Here is a 22,049-nt window from a genome sequence, read left to right on the forward strand (position 1 = left end):
CCTTCAGCAGAGCTTGCGTTTACTAATCTTAATCTAACTACACTTGATGTAACGTCGAAGGCTCAGTCTTTGGCTGAGCGTGCGTTAAGAAACTCAGTTCACTACTTCTAATGACTCTGAAAGCTCTACTACACGGGTTATAACGACGAAAGCTCAGCCAAAGGCTGAGCTTGCGTTAAAAAACTCAGCTCACTACATCTAATAACTACGAAGATCCACTACACCAGTTATAACTACGAAAGCTCAGCCTAACTGTACAGGCTGTCCCAGAACTCATGCCTAGCCGAAAACTGGACATATCGGGAAAAGCTGTGAATGTGTAAATTGCTGAAAAAAAAGTTCCAACTCCAACAGAAACTGAGAAAAGACGTGACAAAGTTGACCAATCACAAGGCCGGGTTGGAATGGTTTGGAGGATACACTCGCGTGTTGTGTTGAATTTTGTATAAATAATCTGGTCCACTGTAAACTTTATTGACGTTAAAATGACGGACTTCAATAAATCACTTAACTCTTTGAACTTAGTGTGCAGAAACGGCTTAGCGTACTTTAGGGAGTGACTAGAGGGTTGAAGACCACTGGTTGACGAGCGATGAATGACAAGTGACAAGGCGGCAGGAGAATTGACACAGTGGAAAGCCAAGTGGAGTGTGTCAACGGCGTTTCTTTCGGTTTCCCTCACTTGCTGGTTTTCTAGTTGGTGTTTGGTATTAACAAATATCTTAAAAAGGCACAAGATGTACTCGGCGACAGAATGCCTGCGATAGAAATTCGGCTTTAGTAGCAAGAACGCATCGAAAACGTTTTCCAGGTCCGGACAACAAAACGATTCTTTGTGTTATTTTTTGGGCTAGACAGACTGGTGAGATATTACCAGATTGGCGCGCCGTTGGTGAAACACCAAATCAAGCCAGAACTGCTGAAAATGAAGAAGCCGCTTTGGAAGCAGTTGATGAAGACCCCAGGCAAAGAATCCTAACTCTGGAACGCTAGTTAGACATCGGAAGATCTTCTGTACAAAGAATCCTCTACTCCTTTACTCCCTTAGGATTATCCGGTCAGAAGAGATTTTTGCGAATGGCTTATCAACGAAACCCGCTGATTTCTTCTTCTGGGGTCACTTCAAATATGTTATTTATGTAGTGCCGCTAAATACTGAAGCGGAGCTCAGACAACGCATTTAGGGAGCAAAAAATGTAGTGGACCAAATTAATTTATCCCGTTTAAGATTAAATTATGAAACCTAGCAACATTAATATTATTTGTGCTTTCCCTTCTGGGATTGGTCATTTTCGTTAAGTCATTTCTTAATTTTGATGCACATCAGGACAAAACAAATTGCATTTTTGGCATCCTGATTGGTGTCGGCATCCGCCCTTTTTCGGCTAGGCTTGAGTTCTGGGACACCTGTATATTTAATATAACTACGAAAGCGCAGCCATTGGTAAGCTTGCATTACTAAACTCAACTTAACTACATGTTAAAACTCAGTCTAACTAAGTCAAGATGCCAACATTACAAAATAAATAACTGTCAAACTCGACATACTTGTGCAACCTAAACCGATTCTAGTTAAACCACTCTTTCAGTTGCCTCCTTAGCGCTACTCATGAAGTTCATGACCTTTAATTTCCATCGTCGCGACGCCGGAGATCTACACTGTCAAAACAAATCCAATTGTACCAACAGAAAATTTACAACCTATTATTCTCCTTATGCAAACAACCGGTTTAGTTCGCTGTTTATTATTAAATACAGAAACACGAAGATAACGCTCAGTGTTTATCAAACCGCGCAATGAACCTTGTTGTGTGTTTACTCCTTGGATTCCACGCTGTGGGGGCTAACACTCCCCCAATTGTTGACATTCCGTCGCTTGGTACTGTAGAGGGTACCGTCAGGACAAGTTACAAAGGGCAGGACTTCTTCTCGTTTGAAGGAGTGCCGTACGCGCGCCCCCCGTTCGGTAAATACAGATTTAGGGTAAGTTACAGTGGTACCAACTTTGTAATATTGAGAGAAGTAGGAACCTGTACCTGTCAAACCATGGGTGGGGGTGTGGGAAGCCAAAACGATCTACAAGTGCATGCAGAGTTACCAATACACTCCTCCAGGCGGCGATTTTGTCATCGGTAACTTACGTTACTCGACTTCTTCGTCTCTTTATTTCACTTTCCAGGTGATGAGGATTGTCTCTATTTGAACATCTACACCCCGAGTCTAACCGGAAACTTCCCCGTGGTCGTGTACATCCACGGGGGCGCCTTCATGTTCAACTGGGGCGGTATTTACCAACCCGACTATATCATCGACGAAAAAGTAGTGTTCGTAACTTTGAACTACAGACTGGGACCGTTGGGTTTTCTGAGCACTGAAAACGACATAGTTCCTGGAAATAACGGTCTCAAGGACCAAATTCTGGCTCTGCAATGGGTCAAGGAGAACATCGCGCATTTTGGGGGGAACCCCAACTCAGTGACAATCTTCGGAATGTCGGCAGGGGGCGCCAGTGTCCACTTCCACTACCTGAGCCCTCAAAGTCGTGGGTTGTTTCATCGGGGAATTTCCCAGAGCGGTACCATGTTGAACCCATGGGTACTGGTTGAACAACCACTACAAAAAACGAAGAAACTCGCGATGGGTCTTGGGTGTGACACCAACGACGTTCGACGAATGGTAGCTTGCTTAAAGCGACCGGCGCGCCAAATCGTGGAAAGTGTGAAATTATTCCAGCCATGGTTGTACAACCCATTTTCACCCTTCGGTGTGGTTGTAGACACATGGGCGGAAAATCCAGTCCTACCCCAGCACCCGTACCAACTGTTAAAACAGAAAAAAATTGCAAACTTACCCTGGTTAGCCTCTTATACGAATTCAGAGGGGTTGTACCCAGCGGCCGATTTCTACCCTGAAGATGAGTATCTGAACGAGCTCGAAACGCGTTGGAATGAGATCGTACCATTTATTTTGGACTATAACTACACTGTTGACTCTCACGAGCGCGATCTAGTGAGCTCCAAAATCCGACAAAAGTACCTAGGAACGAAGAAAATCACCAAAGAGACGTTCCGGGACTTCGTGAAGTTAGTCACGGACCGAATCTTCACAGTTGATATCGAAAAAAGCCTGAAATTACACGTCAAAGCCAGCACATCCCCTGTATACTTCTACTATTTCACCTACAGAGGCGCCCATAGTAAATCCGAGTCGCGTGCTCAAACCAACGAGGATTTCGGTGAGCGTAGAAAAAGTAGTGTTCGTAACTCGATTATTATCGTAGGTGCGGCTCACGGCGACGACACTAGCTACGTTCTTAAGATGAACGTCGACACGGAAAGTACCAAAAAAGACAGAGAAATGATCCAACTCATGACTGGGATAGTCGGAAGCTTCGCCAAATCAGGGTACGTCAAAAAAATCAATTGTTTGCAAGGTTGACGTGATTTTCAGAGAGCCAAAAGTTGGGATCACGTGGTCACCGGTCCAAAACACCGGTCACGTGACGTATTTACACATCAAGTCGCCTTCCACCGTCGTCATGGCCAACTCGAGTTTGGATGCCACATTTTGGGAATCGCTGCCGATTCGAGAAAACGAAAAGTTGTTTGTGGGGGTCAAGGACGAATTGTAGTTATCTCTAGAGATAAAAATAAGTTTGTTTGAAGAAATTAGTTGTTTTTTTCGTAAATTTGTTTAATTTATTGTGCTGGCGCCCCAATATACAGGGTGTCGCACTTTCGAGGCCATGAATGAAATGAAATTTCCACAAATTTTGCAACGTTTATTGCTTCAGCCACTTTTAAGATTGTGCTTGTTAATTTCGGCAAGAATATCAAATTGAATTCGTTCGTTTGCACTACAACATAAAAGTCCCTAAATTCGGCGTCACTGCAACAATTCGGAAATGGTTTATTAAAGTACGAGTGTTATAATGTCGCTTATTATTGTATCAATTTCTTAACTTTTACAATGACTAGATTTGCTTCGCAATTTTTTAATTGGAGCGACAATAAACAAATGAAAATGTGGCGCAACAAATCTAGAACTCGACTTCTTTTGTTTTGTGCGTTTTTTGTCATGAACGTCCAATGAATTGATTTATTATTTCGGGGCGTGTACTAATTCGCACAGTAACTTGAGAATTGAACGTCTAGCCAATGAGTGACAAGGTAATATCGAGTTGGTTGTTTGAAGCGTTTTTTGTTATAAAAACCACTTTGATAAACACAATGCCAGCCAATAGAATCAAAGTTTTTTTTGGGTTTTAATCCCATTTTAATCACATTCTTCATTTTGCTATAAAGAAAGGGTGGATCTACAAAAGACAATTTCTAACATTCGTCTCTTTTGCTCAAGAAGGTTGTAATTTGACACGTTTAATAGATATGACAAAAACAATATCCTTGCAAAATTCCGTTATTGTAGCACTAAAAGTACCGCATTTACAAATTTTTTTGTTTCTCAAAATTTTTGGATTTTCAAAAGAGAAAATTTTTAAAAATTTGTTTCTATTGCTTTTGAAGGTTGCAATTGGCCACGATTAAATAAACTCATAAAAAGTAGTCAAATTCAGTTACTGTAGCAGTAAAACTACCGCATTTACAATTTTTTTAAGTAGTCGAAATTTTTAGTTTTTTAAAAATTAAAAATTTCTAAAATTCGTTATTTTTACTCCAGAAGGCTGCAATTGGGCACAATTAATAAACATGTTAAAAGTAGTGTTCTTGCTAAATTCCATTACTGTAGGATTAAAATTATAAAATTCCATTTTTTTTATTTCAAAACTTTTCGTTTTTCAAAAATTCAATTTTCTTAAAATGACAGATTACACAGCAATTGGTTACTTTCTTATGTTAGGTCTCATTTAATAAAAGATTACTTCTATGTCAAGGTACTAGGTAGATATTAAATCTGATCAATTGAATTTATTTATCAAGTCACCGGAGCATCTTACGAACGTGAGTCTGAACTTGACATAAAAACGTCAAATAATTGATAGATGTTAGGGAATGACAGATGTCAAGACATACGTCCGCACACTTACAGCCAACTAGACAAATAATACTGTTGAATCACTTTGAAGGAAGCCTTGAAAAGATTGTCATTTGAGAGGGAAGTACGTTGACTACGAAAATCAAGTATGCAATACAAATTTTTATCCAGTATTTTTTTATGATAAAATTAACATTTTTCAAATTGGAAGAAAAGGAAAACTTTTTGTTAAATTTTTCTTAACTCCTCCCCAGAGGCAAATTTCTCGTTCTCCCTAATTGGCAGCGACGCCCAAAACTCCTCATTCGGAGGAGCTCCAGCCTCCATCACCATCTTCTTCGGACCCTCAATTTTCAGATAATTCAACGGAGTTCCTGAGTGTGGTCTCCACTCAGCCACCCCAACGTCCCTACAACTCCACCAATGAATTGAAAGTCTCGACAACCCCAAACTTACCCCGTCCTAGCAAAATTGACCACAAATTTCACCATAAATTCGCTCATCTCCTTGTCACTTGGGGTGCTCCTCGTGTCCAAATTCTTCAACTTGAGGATGTAGGGAACGTCGTCGGCGTGGGCCACCCCAAAATGCCCCCCATCCTCGTACATAAACCAACTGTTTCTCCCCCTGTAACCGAACTCGTACGCATAGACAGTACCGACTTTACCCTGCAAAAGAGCAGCTTTGTGGATGTCGTTCACGAAGAGCCTCTCCGATAGAATCGGGACGAAGCGACGAAAAGTCGCTCGAGAAACCGTGTCGTTGCCGAGGTAGTGTTGCTTGATTTTCTCGCTGACGACGTCGCGCGACGCCGCTTCAACGGTGTAGTTATAGTCGAGGATCAACGGAACGAGTTCGTTCCAGCGCGTCGCGACGTCCTCCAAGTGGTGCTCGTAGAACTCCTCCGCCGGGTAAAGTCCCTCGGAGTTTGTATACGACGCCACCCATGGAACGGTGCTCACGTTCCCACTCTCCAGGAGTTTGAATGGGTGGCGTGGTAGCACCGGGTCCTTCGCCCAGGTGTCCACAACCACACCGAAGGGAGAAAATGGGATGTACAACCATGGCTGGAACTCTTTGACTCTTTCCAGGATCTGGCGCGCGGGACGTCTTCTCAAGCACTTTACCATGGCGCCAGTGGTGGTGGTATCGCACCCAACGGAGGAAGACAAGAGTTTTGTTTTTTGCAACGGTTGCTCCATGAGTACCCATGGTACCAACATGGTACCACTCAGAGAGAGCCCACGGTGGAACAAACCGCGACTCTTGGTGGAGAGGTAGTGGAAGTGGACGCTTGCGCCTCCAGCCGAGTTGCCCATGATGGTCACCGAGGTGGGGTTACCACCAAAGAGCGAAATGTGCTCTTTGATGAAGATCAAAGCCTGAATCTGATCTTTGAGTCCGTTATTTCCGGGGACGACGTCGTCTTCCGTGCTTAAGAATCCCAGAGGACCAACGCGGTAGTTTATAGTGACTAGTACGACGTCTTCGTCGAGGAGGTACTGCGGGCGGTACAACCCCCCGTAGTTAAACATAAAGGAACCTCCATGGATGTATACGATGACGTCGAACTTCTTCTGGGGGGTTAAATCCGGGGTGTAGATGTTCAAGTAGAGACAGTCTTCATCCCCCACGACGAAGTCCTGCCCTGGGGGGGTGTACTGGTTGTACTGCATGCACCGGTGGATGGTTTTGGCCTCCCAGACGTCTTCCCATGGCTGGACCGGTTGCGGCTCCTGGCGACCATCGTCAGAGCAAAATCGACAATTTCGCAACTTACCCTGAAGCGGTATTCACTGACCGGGGGGCGCGCGTACGGCACCCCCTCAAACGAAAGAATAGTTCGGCCATTTTCACTCTTATCGGAACGACCTTGAACTGTTCCCAACCCCTGGAGGTGAACCGAAGGCGCAGTTTCGGCCAAAGAGGTACGGAAGGCGGCGAAAACCACACAGAACAGTGTCAACATTGCTACCAACTTTGGACCAAATTAACTAAGTTCGTTCTTGACCCCTGTTATGAAATTTTCGTTTGCTCGGATTGGCAACGATTCCCAAAATGTCGCCATGACTACAGCGGCAGATCACATGACTGTTGATCGGTCACTATTACCGTTAGATTACGAACACGATTTTTTCTACGTCTGTGACGCAGTTTGGACTAATCTCATACGTTGAATTCAAAGATCAATCATTATTTACCGATCTTTGATAAATTGCAAACTGAAAATAACCATTTTGTTTTGATTAATTATATTAAAAACTTGTTGTTATCAGTGGCCAAGGCTAACATTACAATTAACCTCAGTAAACAATAATTATTTTTAATTACTATCTAATAAAGTTCTGCCTTACTGTGATCACCGGTCAGTATCGCACCAACCCCATGTTGAGCCTCTTTCTTTTTGGGGTAGCTATTGCTGCCGCTTCACCCCCTTCTGTAACCTTACCAAACTTGGGGGTTATCGAAGGGGGACACAAAACCTCCCTGCATGGAAAACAATTCTTTTCTTTTGAAGGCGTCCCGTACGCGAAGCCCCCAGTGGGGGACCATCGCTTCAAGGTAAAATAGCCCCGTTGATACCCCCTCTCAGGTGGTGTTTTAGGCTCCTGCCCCCGTGGAACCGTGGGAGGGCACCCTGAAGGCGAAAACAATTTACAAGTGTATGCAGTGGAACCAGTACACTCCACCGGGGCAAGACTTTGTTACTGGTAGCCCCCATGTTTGCTCCCCCACGTTTTGACCGGTGTCTTTTAGGTGAGGAAGATTGTCTCTACTTGAATGTCTACACTCCTAGGGTGGACCCAAATGCGAATTTTGACGTCATTGTGTATATTCATGGGGGCGCTTTCATGTTCAACTGGGGGGGGCTCCACGGGCCCGAATATCTCCTTGATAAGAACGTGGTGGTTATCAATTTAAACTATCGTTTGGGGCCTCTGGGGTTTCTCAGTACTGAAGACAACGTTCTTCCTGGTAACAACGGGATGAGAGACCAAATCTTCGCTTTGGAGTTCATAAAAAAACATGTTAAGTTCTTCGGGGGGAACCCCAACTCTGTCACCATCGCGGGGATGTCAGCTGGGGGCGCCAGCGTCCATTTCCACTACCTCTCTCCGAAGAGTCGCGGAATGTTCCATCGCGGATGGTCCATGAGCGGTACCACCCTAGACCCATGGGTTTTAGTTGAGAAGCCCCTGGAAAAGACCCAGAAGCTGGCTGCAGGTCTTGGGTGCCCCACCAGAGACTCCCAAACTCTGCTTCATTGCTTGAAAAACCGCTCCGCGCGTCAAATCGTCGCCTCAGTGAAAGACTTCCAGCCGTGGCTCTACACGCCGTTTTCTCCATTCGGACTCGTGGTGGACGCGTGGGCGGATGACCCAGTGCTCCCCCAGCACCCGTACCTTCTTCTTAAGACAGGCCAAGTCTTGGATGTACCTTGGATAGCGTCGTACACCAACTCCGAGGGTCTGTACCCCGCAGCGGATTTCTACATCGACGAACAGTACCTGGAGGACATCGACAAGCGTTGGAACGAGCTCATCCCCTTATTACTCGACTACAACTACACTGTCTCTCCACAGCTCCACGACGAAGTTAGCCAGAAGATCCGCCGGCACTACCTGAAGGACACGAGGATGTCGCGGGCGACTTTCAAAGAGTTTATCCCGGTGGTGTCCGACCGGATCTTCGTGGTTAATATCCAGAAGACGGTTCAACTCCAGGCGGCAGTCACCAGGTCTCCTGTTTATTCCTACTATTTCACGTACCGTGGCGCTCATAGCTGGTCGGAGGATCGTGGGGGCTCCACCGAAGACTTCGGGGCCTCCCATGGAGACGACACAGCCTACGTTTTTCGGATTGAAGCGGTGGACACCACCACCACGCAAAACGACAAGAAGATGATCGCGGTGATGGTGGAGCTTGTCACGTCTTTTGCTAGAACTGGAAGACCTCACGTGGCGGCTGAGTGGCCCCAGGTCCCCAAAAGCGGGGAGGAGTTCGTTTTCCTTCAGATTGATGGCCCGGAGAAGATTGGGGTTGAAAGGGGGGTTAATGAAAACACCGAGTTCTGGGATTCGCTTCCAATTTTGGAAAACGAAAAGTTGTTTAGTTCCAAGGACGAATTATAATCTGTGTTAAATAAAGAACTTATCACTTGTTTGTCAGTTACTTAATTAACCTCGTTGATAATTTTAACACAGTCATTGTTTGTTACGATGAAGGAGCTGGTTCTCTTGGTTGTCTTCGCGGTTGGTGCCAACGCTGGCAAGACCCCAAGTGTTAATTTACCTTCTCTGGGTACTCTGGAAGGGAAATTCGGCACGAGCCTCCATGGCCGGACTTTCTACGCCTTCGAAGGGGTGCCGTACGCCCAACCACCCGTTGGAGATCGCCGGTTTAAACATCCCCGCGAAGTCAAACCATGGAAAGGGACGTGGAGAGCCACCACCCTGTACAAGTGCATGCAATACAACCAGTACACCCCTCCAGGTGAAGATATGGTCGTCGGGGACGAAGACTGCCTCTACGTGAACATCTACACCCCTACGTTGGACAAAAACACGAACCTCGACGTCATCGTGTACATCCACGGAGGCGCGTTCATGTTCCTCTACGGCGGCTTCTACGGCCCTCGCTACCTCCAAGACAAGGACGTGGTGTACGTCAACTTGAACTACCGTCTGGGACCGCTTGGATTCTTGAGCACTGAAGACGACGTCGTTCCCGGGAATAACGGGATCAGGGATCAGATCCTCGCGCTTAGTTTCATAAAAAAGAACATTCAACACTTTGGAGGGAACCCCAACTCCATTACGGTCTTCGGGATGTCTGCAGGAGGAGCAAGCACTCACATCCATTACCTCTCCCCCAAATCCCGGGGATTGTTCCAACGAGGAATGTCGCAGAGTGGCACCGCGCTTAACCCGTGGGTGCTCATGGAAGCACCATTGGAGAAGACCAAGAAGCTTGCTGCGGGTCTTGGATGTGATGCTAAGACTTCTTTGACCATCATCGAGTGTCTGCGTAAACGACCAGCACGTCAAATCGTGGCTTCCGTGGAGAAGTTCCTGCCGTGGTTGTACAACCCGTTTTCACCCTTCGGCGTCGTGGTGGACTCGTGGTCGAGTGATCCTGTTCTTCCCGAGCACCCACTTAAGCTTCTGGAGAAGGGCGCCGTTAGTGATCTTCCTTGGATTGTTTCCCATACCAACGCCGAAGGGCTTTATCCATCCTCAGGTAGGTAACAGAAACCGCGGGTAATTGTGACAACACCACCTTCTGCAGATTTTCTTCAAGAGCGCCACTTGAAGGAGATTGACACCCGGTGGAACGACCTCCTTCCTTTTATCTTAGACTACAACTACACCGTCTCCGAGGAGCTCCGCAACGACGTCAGTAAAAAAATTCGCCAACACTACCTCGGCGACAAGAGCGTCTCCTTCGAGAACTTTGTCCGATTCAACGACATCCTCTCCCACCGCTTGTTCGATCTCGACATCCAGAAGACCGCCAAGTTGCAGGCCTCGGTGGTATCTTCACCTATTTATTTCTACCTGTTTGGATACAGAGGAGCTCATACATGGTACGAGTCCATCGCTAAGCCTAGAGAAGACTTCGGAGCTGCTCATGCTGAAGACACTTCGTACTTAGTGCCGGCATCCACTGCCGATACCACCTCAACTGAAGAAGACAGAGCCATGATCAAGTTCTTCGTCGAGATGATAACAGCGTTCGCTCGGACTGGGTGAGGAGGTGGTTGAGGTAGAGATGATAAAGAGGTGGTTTTAGGGTTCCTGAAGCTCCTGTCGAGTGGACTCCTTTGTCTACCAATCCAGAGGATCCGATTGTTGGATTGAAGATTGAGTCTCCGCGGAAGATGGCCATGGAGGAGGTGAAGGTGGAAAATGAGGAATTCTGGCAGTCGCTGCCGATAAAAGAGAATGAGAAGTTGTTTGAAGCAGCGAGAGACGAGCTTTGAGGCTCAAGAAATTCAAGAACAGGCAACCCCAACCCTTTTATTCCCCCAAATTTGTAACTAGTCGATTTTAAAGTAGTCAGAGACCCTCGCTACGACTTTTTATTGCCTAAATTGTGCCCAAACTTCCTCTGTTTAATTTTTTTTAGCATTTTTTAGCACAGACGGTAAAGTAGATTGCGCAGTTACCTCATGATGGTGGGGGTGTTCAAAGCTCTCGTGTGGTGTTCAGAAAGTATATTGAATGTTTTATTTGGCGCAGATGAAAGATGAAACACTTTTATTCACCTTTATAACGTTATTTATATAATTTTTTGTCATTTTCGGTTGATGCTCAATTGTTTTATTTTCAGTTTTTAATAAATTAATTTCTGCAGTTATTACGCAATGGAAATGTGTGTGGAACAATAAAAAAATGTGCCAAATTAGATTGTGACGATGAATTTAAGCGATTTTTTACTTAATTTTCAAAAATTTTTGTGCAGAGTTGAAGATAGACAACCAACAATACCGAACACCTGCACGGTCGGTAATGCAGATCGCGAATTTATTTCATGAGTGGTGCTGTGTTTTTAAAGTGTTCGTGCTGTGTTCGAAAGTGTTTTTTAAACATAATTTAGCCTTATTTAGTGCAGAACGGAGGTAATTGACTCTAATTTAACGTTCTTCTAGTTATTTTCACCAAAATCGCGAATTTTCAGTCATTTTCATACGATGCGCATTTGTTTTACCTTCGATTTCAGGTAAACGCAATTTTTACCATTATTATCCAATTATTCTGCAATAAAAAGCCACCTAGAGATGCAATAGACGCGAAGTTGTTTCAGGAAGGCCAATTTGACCGATTTCCACTCATTTTTTCAAAGAATATTCATAATTTCCAGTTCCAACATAGTCGGTAAAACAGTGGCCTTCGTTACCAATTTTCATTCTCAATCTTGAATTTAAATCGCGTTAACTCGATTTTCCTAAAAAGTGAACAACAAACGACTTGAACTGTGAGTTTTTCTTACTCAACGCACTTTTTTGTTTCAGAAGCCTTAACCCCCTTGTACTGCGGTGGACACTGAACCTTACACAGAATTTGACCTTGACTTTCCGGTAAGTCCAATTTTACTTGATAAGAACACAAAATTGTGGTCCAACCTCGCCAACTTTGCGCTTTACAAATCCACAACGTGTCGGTATGCAACCAACAATACCCGCCGGTGACATTTAGTAGTCGTAACCTCACTTTTTGCGCCCCGTTGAAAGCACTTTTACGCAATGAAAACAGTGACGTGTGGGTTTAGTTTCCACCGGAGACTCTTCCACTTATGCAGAACTTTGCAACAGTGTCCCTCACGTGGGGCTGGTCTTGACATTGCCTACCTTTGCAACCCCGAAAATCTGCAAGAAATCGCTCGAAATATCGCGATTCGGAAGGGTGTGGGGGATATTCAGCGGGTGCATGACTTAAAGCGGAAATTGGAAGCGCTGACGGGTACTGAAAAAGAGCACGAGGCAACAAAAAGCGAGTTTTATTCCCAGTTGTTGAAAATCCCGAATCGGACTCATCCTGAAGTGGCCACTTATAATGACACCCCTAAAATCGTCAAAGAAGTTGGAACTAAAGTCACCGGGAATTTGAAAGACTTCCAGGAAATCACGAAGAAGTTGAAGCTGGTAAGAACAGACCAGTTGGGGAACCTTTCTGGGAGCAAAAGTTACTACCTTCTGGGGGAAATGGCAGAATTGGAGCACGCGCTAGTTAACTATGTAGTCTCTAACTTAATTAGGAACAAATTCGAATTGGTATCAGTCCCCGATATCCTCCCCAGAGACATAATAGAAGGCTGCGGTATGAACACGCGAGGGACACGGACTCAGGTCTGCCAATCACCTTTGTTTAATTCACTCAATTAAAAATCCCCGTAGGTTTACAGTCTTGACCCCCATCTCCACGACCCCGATCTCTGTCTCTCTGGAACATCAGAAATGGCGCTCGCTGGTTACCTCTCTAACAGCACCCTCACCAACCTTCCGTTGAAGTTAGCAGCAGTGAGTCGTTGCTACCGCGCTGAGACCTCCAACCTCCTTGAAGAACGCGGCATCTACCGAGTTCACGAGTTCACTAAAGTCGAAATGTTCGTTGTAACAACTCCTGAGAGCTCCTCGACGGTTTTGGAAGAAATCAGAGAACTCCAAGAGAGACTTTTCGGAGATTTAGGTCTACATTTTCAAGTTTTAGACATGCCTCCTCACGAACTGGGGGCTCAAGCCTTCCGGAAATATGACATTGAAGCGTGGCTCGCTGGAAGAGAAATGTACGGAGAGATTTCTAGTTGTAGTAACTGTTTGGACTATCAAGCGAGGCGATTGGGGATTAAGTACGAGGAAAGGGGGCACGAGGGGTACGTGCACACGTTGAATGGGACAGCTTGTGCGGTTCCGAGACTTCTCATCGCTTTGGTGGAGATGGGGCAGAAGAAAAATGGGACTATTACTGTACCAGAGGTGCTACAGAAGTACATGGGGGCTAAAAGTGCCATCGGGAAGCAGAAAAGGGTGCCAGAGTTGAAGTTAATAAAGAATAAGAAGTAGCAAACTGTTTTTTTAGGGTTTGAAGGTGTGGAAAGAAAGAAGAGTTTGTTAGGTTTAGAGGGATTTTTATTAACACCTTAAATACAATGTAATATCTACATTCATAATAATTTAAATGTTTAATGGTTAAAACTACGTAATGGGAAAATAGACATAACATCTTGATGGATATTTACATTTATATACACCTATTTAATGGGGTGTGAGAAAACTCGTGCAACCAAGAACAGTCCCAACGCCCCAACTAGATGGGTTTTCGCATTATAAATCCGAAAGTGCTTCAACAACAAAGCAAACATTCACTACATTATATAAAAAACACTAAAATCCTCCAAGCGTTCACTATGTCATGAATCGATGTTCGAAGTCTTGATAGGTGGATTCACAGCCAATGAACTACAGTGCGGACACTGCTAGCAGGCTGCTTGACTAGAAAAACCTTGTCGCACTGAATACAGCCGTTAAATTCACCCTAACTTGGCAAAAATATACGCTCCTAAGGTAGAAGCACTCATTATCTGTACAATAAAGGGACGGAAATCAAAACGGAATTGAGCAAAACACAATGGAAACCCTGTTGTTACAGGACCGGCTCCTGCAAACGCGAACCAAAATGATATTGTACAGATAGGGCAGTTTTCGGAACTGTAGCCTTCGAAATTCAGAAGTTCGTGTCGTAGTCGGATCTTCGTCTTCCGTAGCCGTGGCTGCTTCCAGGATTGTTGCCATAATAAGTGTTGTAATAAAACCCATTCCATTCCGAGCGCCAACTGTCGTACAGGTTCGACATACTGTTGTCGTGGATTGAACCAGACGACCTCTGCGAAGAAGTGTTAAAAAGACAAACCTTACCACTTTGACTCACCTTTTTCGCTAGTTTTGGCTCGTAGCCGCGCTCGTTCCAGACGTCCTCCATGTTGTACAAGTCATCAGCTCCGTAGTTATCGAACCCTCCCATGTGGTTCTTGTTGAGCTCGTTCAACATGTCTTCAGTGAGAGGAACCGGAGCCTTCTTCTTAGCGTTCTTCTGGCGGTTCACCAACTACGACATGACATGATGATGGTGTTAACCAACTCCCTTATTATCTTACCACAGTCACTCCGAAGATGATGACGAAGAGAAGAGACGCCAAGCCGATGACGATAACCGCGATGGCCCACTGTGGTAAGAGCACGTTGTCTTCAGCGTAGCCGACGGTGGGGTACGCTTGTTTGGGGAGCACTGCAACAATCTCTTAGCCAAGAACGAGTTTACTAACAACTTACCAATGAAATCTGTGTATTTGGGGTCGACGATGAACCGCCCCAAACTCAACTTCCCTTCGATCTTCGTCGTTTCGTTCAAAGCTTTAGCTTCTCTGGTTGACGCCGGATTGGCGAGGGCGTCGTCTAAGGAATCATGGAAGAGTTTCTTAATTTCGACTGTATCAATTTGTCGCCCCAAATCGTTCAATTCCACTAGATAGTCGACGAGGACACTCCCCTCGCTGAAGCCGTCGATTCGGATCTTCTTGTACCACTTGTTCAACAGGTTCGAACGGCTGAAGACGTCCTCCAGCTACAAAAAAAAAAACATCAAAAACTCTTTTTTTTGTCTCTACCAACAACATACCTGGACCTGGACCTCGTTGGCCAACAACTGCCACTCCTTGGTATTCCGATCTAGGAGCTCCGGCGCCCATTTTGCGCCCCCAATCAACTTAATCGTACCAACCAAATCGCACTGTCCTTCGCAAACACCAGGAGTCGTCGGTTTCGAGGTTGTCGTCGTCGTAGTGGTTGTCGTGGTGGTAGTACTGGTACTCGTTGTCTCGCTAGTTTCAGTGGTACTCGTCGACGCCGCCCTAGCAGCCTCCAAAAGCTTCTCTATCGAAATCGGCGTGGTCAACGGCGTCGGCCATCCAGTAAACTCCGTGGTGGCTCTCGAAGGCCATCCTTTCTGTATCATCGGAGCTGTAGCTTTCGTCGGTTCGTCGAAGGAACTCTTCGGGGTGGTCAACCGGGTCGCTGATTTACGCGCGCCTCCTCCTGGGCGACTCGGGAATACGACTTTGAAACCACCACTTGAAGGTTTAGTTGTCGTTGTCGAGGTCGTCGTTAGTTCTTTCGTCCCGGCGGGAGAATTTCTGAGTTTGTAACCAGGCGGTAAAAGACTTGTTGGTACTTTTTCAGCGACGGTGGTTAGCGGTTTCTGGGTGGTTCGCGCTTTGTAACCAGGTGGTAAGAAAGCGTTAATATCCATCGGCTTCGCTTCGGAGAGTAAAGTATCAATGTTGCTTTTAGGGGCGGGGGTGGGTTTGTAACCTGGTGGTAACAGTGCGCTTAGGTCTTCAACCGGTTTAGCGTTGGCGAGAAGAGTATCCAATAACTTGGAAGTTTCGGTGGTTGTGGAGGTTTTGAAGGTTTTGTAACCTGGGGGTAAGAAAGCGGAGATGTCATCTTGTTTCGCGGCGTTTAAGATAGAGGGTAGCGACGCTTTCTCGGTGGTTGAAGGAGATTTGTAACCAGGAGGCAACAACACCGAAATGTCGTCTTTCTTAATCGTATCAAAGAGACTCTTTGGTTTGTCGGTGCTTGGTTTAACTTTGCTCAAGATCGCAGCGAGCAACGAGGAGCTATCATCGTTATCTTTGGAGCTGCTCTTGTAACCTGGTGGTAAGAAAGCACTGACGTCTTGAACGATAATTTGAGTGTTGTTGGAGTTCCCGGAGGATCGTCCACTTTTCGGAGGCTCATCTCCTTGGACTTGGTCCATACTCGCTGGCGTGGTCGTCGTAGTAGTCGTCGCTTTTCTCTGAAAAGTCTTCTTTGGTCTCAAAGTACTAGAGGGCCTTGCCAAAGGCGAGAACTTCCGAATCTGCACCGCAGGTAAAGCCGACTTTGTGGTCGACGGCGTCGGAGACGTAATATCCATGTCTAGCATCGTCGTCGCGTCTTTATCCGACATGTTCTCGGTGATGACCGCGATGTTGTTTCCTTCGTGGAAACCACCGGAGAGTAGCCCACTGGATAGATCCGATTGTACGCGATCCAACTTATCAATCAAACTCTCTGTGGACGTCTTCGTCTTGGTGGTCGTCGGTGGTAACGTCGTCGTCAAGACATCTTCAGTTGTGGTCTCACCTTCTTCATCTTCCTCATTTAGAAGTTTGCGCCTTTCATCTTGTTCCACGTTGGATGAAGGTAAATATCGCGCACCGGAAACACTTCTGCTGGTTTGGACGGAAGCCACGACCACCCAAGTGTCAGTGCTGTTCTCTCCATCGACTGCAAGAGTCACTGTAGGGAGAGGAGTCACCGCTGGGATGATCGTGTTGTTGACCACACTCTTCGTGGTTACGACGGAGATGACTGATTCGGGATCTCCAGAACGAGTGTCGTTAGTTTCTGGAAGGATTGTCGTTGGAAGATCTGTGGTTGTTTCTATGATGGTGGTATCTCCGACTGGGTCCAAAGTTGTCTCTTCTTGGCTTTGGATGTCGTTGGCTTCCTCAGGTTCGTGCTGCTCTTCGGACGTGAGATAATCATCCTCCTCGTTGGATTCGCTGTGTTGGACTTCTTGGGAGCCGTCTTCAGGGTGTTGGAGCTGCTCCTCTTGGGAGTCGACTTTGTGCTCTTCTTGTTGCTCCTGAAGATGTTCCTCAGTTTGCTTTTGGGGCTCCTCTTTCTGTTCTTCCTCTTTTGAAGAGTTCACGTCTTCGCCTTCTTCTCCTGACTGCACGTAGTCCGTCGAAGGCTCTAAAGTAGCGTCATAGTCATAATCCGTCGTAGCTTCTTCACTTGTTGGGTCGGTTGGCTTCTCCTTGACGACTTCCACCACGTCGTCATTCTGCGAGTTACCACTGGGACTCTTGATGGGCTCCTCCAAGAGGGGTTCCAAATCCAGCCCATTCTTCTCTGCTAAGTTCTTTGGCACGAATGGTTTCTTGTTTGGTTTAACGTTGAACGAAATCGTCTTCGTCGTCGGTTTGGTGGTCGGACTGAACGGATTCTTGCGCTCAACAGTCGTGGGAGCGCTGGTCGAAGAAGTGGGTTTTGGCACGAAAGGAGTCTTCGTCGAAATGAAGACATCCCCATTATCATTAACGAAGTAGTCCTTCACCAAAGTCGCCTTCTTAGTGGAATCCGGCGCGAAGATTCTACTTCTGTGGTTCAAGAAGTTTGCTCTTGGTCGTCCTCCAATTTGGACGGTATTCGGTTTTTCCGTAAAGTCCAAATTCTGGTTAACACTCTCCCTCGAGGGCTTAAACTCGTTGTACTGTGGAGGAAGTTCCGCAGGACTCTGCAGCGTAATCTCCCCCAGGAAAGTCTCCGTCTGCGGATTCCTGTTGTGGGAATGTGGGAAAAGATGGGAATAATTGGGACGATGGGTTGATGGTGCTATCGCATCCTGGGGCCTGAAGGGTTGCGGCTGCGAGCTTCGAAAGTACTGGGGGTTGTACGTAAACGGAGGAGTTTTCGTGGTGATCCGATACTGCGGCAACGTCTGCTGCAGATGGAAGGGTAAATCCGAAGTCTGCAGGTCTTTTTGGGGTAAATACGAATCAATCTGCTGGAAATTCGACGACCCCCGGAACGGATTGAAATCATTCTGGTTCTGTTGATAGTTGGGGATGTAATGGGTGTCTGCCGGGCCCGTAATAATGTACTCCTGACCTGAAAAGAAAACTCCGTTAGTCCCGTCACGTCTTAGAAATGGATTTTCTATAACATTTAAGTTCCGTTGTGAAAACCATAAATCATTTTTGCGCACCTGAGACGAATTGGAATGTTATTTAAACCGTAATGATAACGCAGTGTCACAGTCTTAGTGGATAAATAATGGAATTAGCGACAGAGGAAAGGACGTGACGGTGGCGGTGTGACCGACGACCATTAGTGAGTTATTAGGACGGCGGTCGGAAGACTTCGTTGACCCTGTTACATCGATAATTTTCGATGTTAATTAAATTGGGAGAATCGTGTGTAATTGTAATGAACCAATTTATGTGTGGAATTGAGTTGGGGTTTTTTTGGTCGGAAAGTTGGCAGTTTCGATGTGTTTGAAAGCGGGGAATTTCTGGATGTATTTTCTGCGGTTTTCGGCTGAAATGTAGACGTGCGGAGCTGCGTTTAGACTGTGAGTCATTTTGCTTATTTTGACTACAAAAATGTGGAGATGTGCCAACCGTAGGATGAAAATCCCCAATCGATAATTTATCTCGTTCTAAGTATTTGCCGCCGATTCCAAAACCGCCGAAAACACGATACTTTTCCAATTATCGTCGACTTTTTCCTCCTCCGTTCCACCGCAAAAAGAGATACAAGCAAAATGGACGAAAGTTGATGATTTGTTGCCGACAACTTGTTATGGAAGAGTTTAAAAGTTCCGCCGCTTGCTACGACAGTCTCTAGGGCTAAACCTCCGCATTCCCGATAAACTTCCAACAATGTGTTCTTCGACGCCGCTGGGATTAGTCGACACTGTGTCGGTGGTAATTACGAACTCGACTTTTTCTAGAGGTGTACTTGTCCGAAAATTAATATCACGGACGCGAAATCCTAATCAAGAACTTTTAATTAAGATTCTTCTTTCACTTGTTATTATCTTGTGCACGTTTTCGAAGTTGGGGGTAACGAAAAATCTTTATTTAACGAGTCCTCGGGCGGAGGAACTTTATTGCCATTAATTTAGTTATGCTAAGCAGGAAAGAAAAAAGACAACACTGCTAAAACAACAAGTTTTATTGACACAACGCGCGATGTTTATTTCTTGGGGATGTGAAATTTCCAGGGTTATTTATAATGACTCGCCCGGGTTGGGGTACGACCAGTTCGTTCCCGACAATTTGTCCCCCGGTCAATTCGTCCTTAACGCAATTTGCGCTGGTGTGATCTTTGATAATAATAATTGAAGAATGTGATTTATATAATTTTACTTAAAATTGATATCTGCAACACAAGGTACCAAGGAAAATTCGTTTTATTACTTAAAAAAAATCAAATATAATACAATTATCACTGGTAAATAATAGTATATTATTATACGAGCATGTTATGAGATCTCTTTTTTACGAGGTTGAGTTAGCAACACGAGCGAGTGGAGTAAATCAACTGAGTGAATCAGAGTCATGACATGCGAGTGTAATACTATGCTTTATCTACGACCACAAAAAAAAGTAGACACAAACCTTGGATTTTTTCGGCAAGAGATTTAAGGTTACGGCTTTGCAATGTCTAGCGGAGTACTCATTAATTCGTCAGAACTATTATCACTCCTATCATTCATGTTGAAACACTGTTTTTTTCTTTAAAATTCACAAACGTTAATGACTTTTGTGAATTTTTAGTTGTCAAAATAAAATCTGACAGTTGTTTTCATTGAGCACCAGGATAAATTGATGAAACAAGATCATAGATCGCGAGAATAGGATTTTTAGAGTGAATAATTTGTCCTTTCACTGGAATATAATACTAGATTTTATCCAAAGTCTCTGTTGGCTGCAATTAAGGCATAAAAAAAATTGACAGAAGTGACAGCAGTGACAAATTGTTAGTGTTTAAAAAGTCATGCTTGCATTGTTGTCATGGAAATGTGGCATAATTTTCTTTAAAGTGTTTAAAGAGTAAAAGAGTACTTTATTTATCTAAAATCAGTGAAAGTCCTACTTTATTAGTGCATTTTGGATAAATTTATTATCGTTTGAAAAATATCCTAAATCATTTTCAATGATCGAAAAATAATGTGTTTTTAAAAACAAACATCCGCAAATGCATTTTTAACTCTATCCGTGTCCGTCAAAGTAAAAAATGTAGTAAAACCGTAATTTATTAAAAAGAACATTTTAATGATTATATGCAGAGAACGTCTAAAAAATAACTTTGAATGATCGCATTAGTTTCCTGCAATTTTAATAAAATATATACTGGTTGTTTAAACTCTCACGATGACAAAAAATAAATTATAATTATTAACGACAATTTTAGGGGTGGTTGATGCGCTTATTATTATTATTACAGCGCATGTAAACAAAAATTTCAGGGACAAATTTGCAGGGGATGAAAAGGTTTGGGGACCAATTATCGGGGACGAACCGTCCGCAAATCGCCCAGGTTATGGTAATAGTGAAATGAACAACAAATTTTCAATTTTCCGACACTTTCCGACTTCCCCAGTCGAATAAAATATGAATTCGCGCAAACGTTGAAATCTTGATGTTCTTTGAGGAGATTCGGAGCGTTTTAGAATTCGAAATGTTCAATAAACTCCCGAATTGAGTCCTTATAAAATATTTTAATACAGTCGTGGAAACCGGTCGATTTTTCTCGGTGGGTGATATTGAATACAAATCGCGAAATTTTAATAACTTGACATTTGTGGTACATGGGCGTTCACCTCGTCAAGACGGAAATTCGCACTTTTTTCTCCCCATGTCAAAGATCACGTTAAAAATGCACTTTGCATGTTCCCACCCACGTGTTGATTTATTCAAAGCACCATCTCGATCGGTACGAACAAGAATTATGGGCAAAGGTACGTACGTGTACCGACCATAAAACCACAATGGGTTTTATGCAGTGATGGGATCTGGGTGGTGGTACACGATGAGATATGATACCATGGTAATCACGACTCTCAGCTACCATAATCGTTAATGAGGTGGCAATGTTGAGTGTGACCACACCTTTAGTAATTACCGTGGTATTCCAGGCCCGGCACAACAAATTTGTAGACAAGGCTGTCAACTTTCTCTGTGGTGGCACGACGCCACTGCTGCCGATAAAACGACGATTAAGTCATAAAAACGCACTACATTAAATCTGTAATATCATTATCGTTCATAAAACCCGCGAACGATCGTTGAAATTAATTTGTCTTTTTGTAACAAAAAGGAAATGATCCTTTGTGTCGCCGCTGACGCGCCCCGAAAAGATACTTTAGCTGATATCTCTTTGACCTTTTGAGAGCATTCAGAGTCGTTTTATTAAATCCTCTCGATCCATCGACGGTCGATTTCATTACAGATAGTGACGGTGCGTTTCGACGATTTTTTTATTGGGTTGGCACTGTTTTGTGCATGTGCAATGCACTTTTAGCCTTGGGCCAACCCGACTTCAAAATTTCTTTGATGACCTCTCAGGAATGGATTTATGACGGCAATCCGACATTTACTTTGAATAGCGTCGCCCGACATTTTCCGGGTCATTTTCTTCCAATATGCGGCGATAAACCCCAATTTTTGACAGACAGGCCGCCGATGTGACCAATTGATTAAAAACTAAATATTTTTTCGTTTTTGACGCTTTTTTTGGTCAATGGTCATTTTTGCCTCATTTCCTCAAAGATTACTTCATCTGTCATTCTCTAAAAAATACAGTTAAGAAATTACATTCGTTGATTCTTAATATCGTAAATTTTAGTGTCAATTTACTATTTTTTATACTTTTTATCTATCAGTTCAAAAATAAGAAAATGACAGAATATGAACGTTTATAGACAGTTGAATCATAAATA

General features: G+C 44.4%; 6 protein-coding genes across 6 annotated transcripts in view; 4 read left to right on the forward strand and 2 right to left on the reverse strand.

The window, feature by feature from the left end:
* Window positions 1-1,747: 1,747 nt before the first annotated feature.
* Window positions 1,748-3,668, forward strand: LOC148176052 (venom carboxylesterase-6-like). Its single transcript, XM_088034954.1, has 5 exons — window positions 1,748-1,983; window positions 2,027-2,132; window positions 2,180-3,235; window positions 3,281-3,404; window positions 3,451-3,668. The coding sequence occupies exons 1-5, from the start codon at window positions 1,798-1,800 to the stop codon at window positions 3,629-3,631; spliced, it is 1,653 nt and encodes a 550-aa protein (XP_087891080.1). The 5' UTR covers window positions 1,748-1,797; the 3' UTR covers window positions 3,632-3,668.
* A 1,473-nt stretch (window positions 3,669-5,141) lies between these two features.
* On the reverse strand, window positions 5,142-7,191 carry LOC148176053 (venom carboxylesterase-6-like). Its single transcript, XM_088034955.1, has 3 exons — window positions 6,773-7,191; window positions 5,449-6,728; window positions 5,142-5,401 (listed from the first exon to the last, which is right to left on the reverse strand). The coding sequence occupies exons 1-3, from the start codon at window positions 6,959-6,961 to the stop codon at window positions 5,221-5,223; spliced, it is 1,650 nt and encodes a 549-aa protein (XP_087891081.1). The 5' UTR covers window positions 6,962-7,191; the 3' UTR covers window positions 5,142-5,220.
* Window positions 7,192-7,328: 137 nt separating this feature from the next.
* LOC148176054 (venom carboxylesterase-6-like) lies at window positions 7,329-9,156 on the forward strand. Its single transcript, XM_088034953.1, has 3 exons — window positions 7,329-7,554; window positions 7,598-7,703; window positions 7,750-9,156. The coding sequence occupies exons 1-3, from the start codon at window positions 7,378-7,380 to the stop codon at window positions 9,123-9,125; spliced, it is 1,659 nt and encodes a 552-aa protein (XP_087891079.1). The 5' UTR covers window positions 7,329-7,377; the 3' UTR covers window positions 9,126-9,156.
* A 16-nt stretch (window positions 9,157-9,172) lies between these two features.
* On the forward strand, window positions 9,173-11,063 carry LOC148176055 (venom carboxylesterase-6-like). The gene is made up of 3 exons (XM_088034952.1): window positions 9,173-10,233; window positions 10,282-10,741; window positions 10,786-11,063. The coding sequence occupies exons 1-3, from the start codon at window positions 9,213-9,215 to the stop codon at window positions 10,973-10,975; spliced, it is 1,671 nt and encodes a 556-aa protein (XP_087891078.1). The 5' UTR covers window positions 9,173-9,212; the 3' UTR covers window positions 10,976-11,063.
* Window positions 11,064-12,155: 1,092 nt separating this feature from the next.
* SerRS-m (Seryl-tRNA synthetase, mitochondrial) lies at window positions 12,156-13,694 on the forward strand. Its single transcript, XM_088033758.1, has 2 exons — window positions 12,156-12,841; window positions 12,890-13,694. The coding sequence occupies exons 1-2, from the start codon at window positions 12,239-12,241 to the stop codon at window positions 13,553-13,555; spliced, it is 1,269 nt and encodes a 422-aa protein (XP_087889884.1). The 5' UTR covers window positions 12,156-12,238; the 3' UTR covers window positions 13,556-13,694.
* Window positions 13,695-14,121: 427 nt separating this feature from the next.
* Window positions 14,122-22,049, reverse strand: part of LOC148176057 (uncharacterized) — a 35,010-nt gene continuing 27,082 nt past the window's right edge. Inside the window, exons 2-6 of the mRNA XM_088033756.1 lie at window positions 15,168-18,211; window positions 14,822-15,113; window positions 14,647-14,777; window positions 14,421-14,597; window positions 14,122-14,375 (exon numbers count right to left, since the gene is read on the reverse strand). Of these exons, the coding sequence (XP_087889882.1) occupies window positions 14,217-14,375; window positions 14,421-14,597; window positions 14,647-14,777; window positions 14,822-15,113; window positions 15,168-18,211 (3,803 nt within the window). The 3' untranslated portion in view covers window positions 14,122-14,216. The remainder of the gene's footprint in view (window positions 14,376-14,420; window positions 14,598-14,646; window positions 14,778-14,821; window positions 15,114-15,167; window positions 18,212-22,049) is intronic.

The sequence above is a fragment of the Gnatocerus cornutus genome, chromosome 4 (genome assembly GCF_029298725.1).
Source record: "Gnatocerus cornutus isolate USDA-ARS CGAHR chromosome 4, icGnaCorn1.1, whole genome shotgun sequence".
Lineage (NCBI taxonomy): Eukaryota > Metazoa > Arthropoda > Insecta > Coleoptera > Tenebrionidae > Gnatocerus > Gnatocerus cornutus.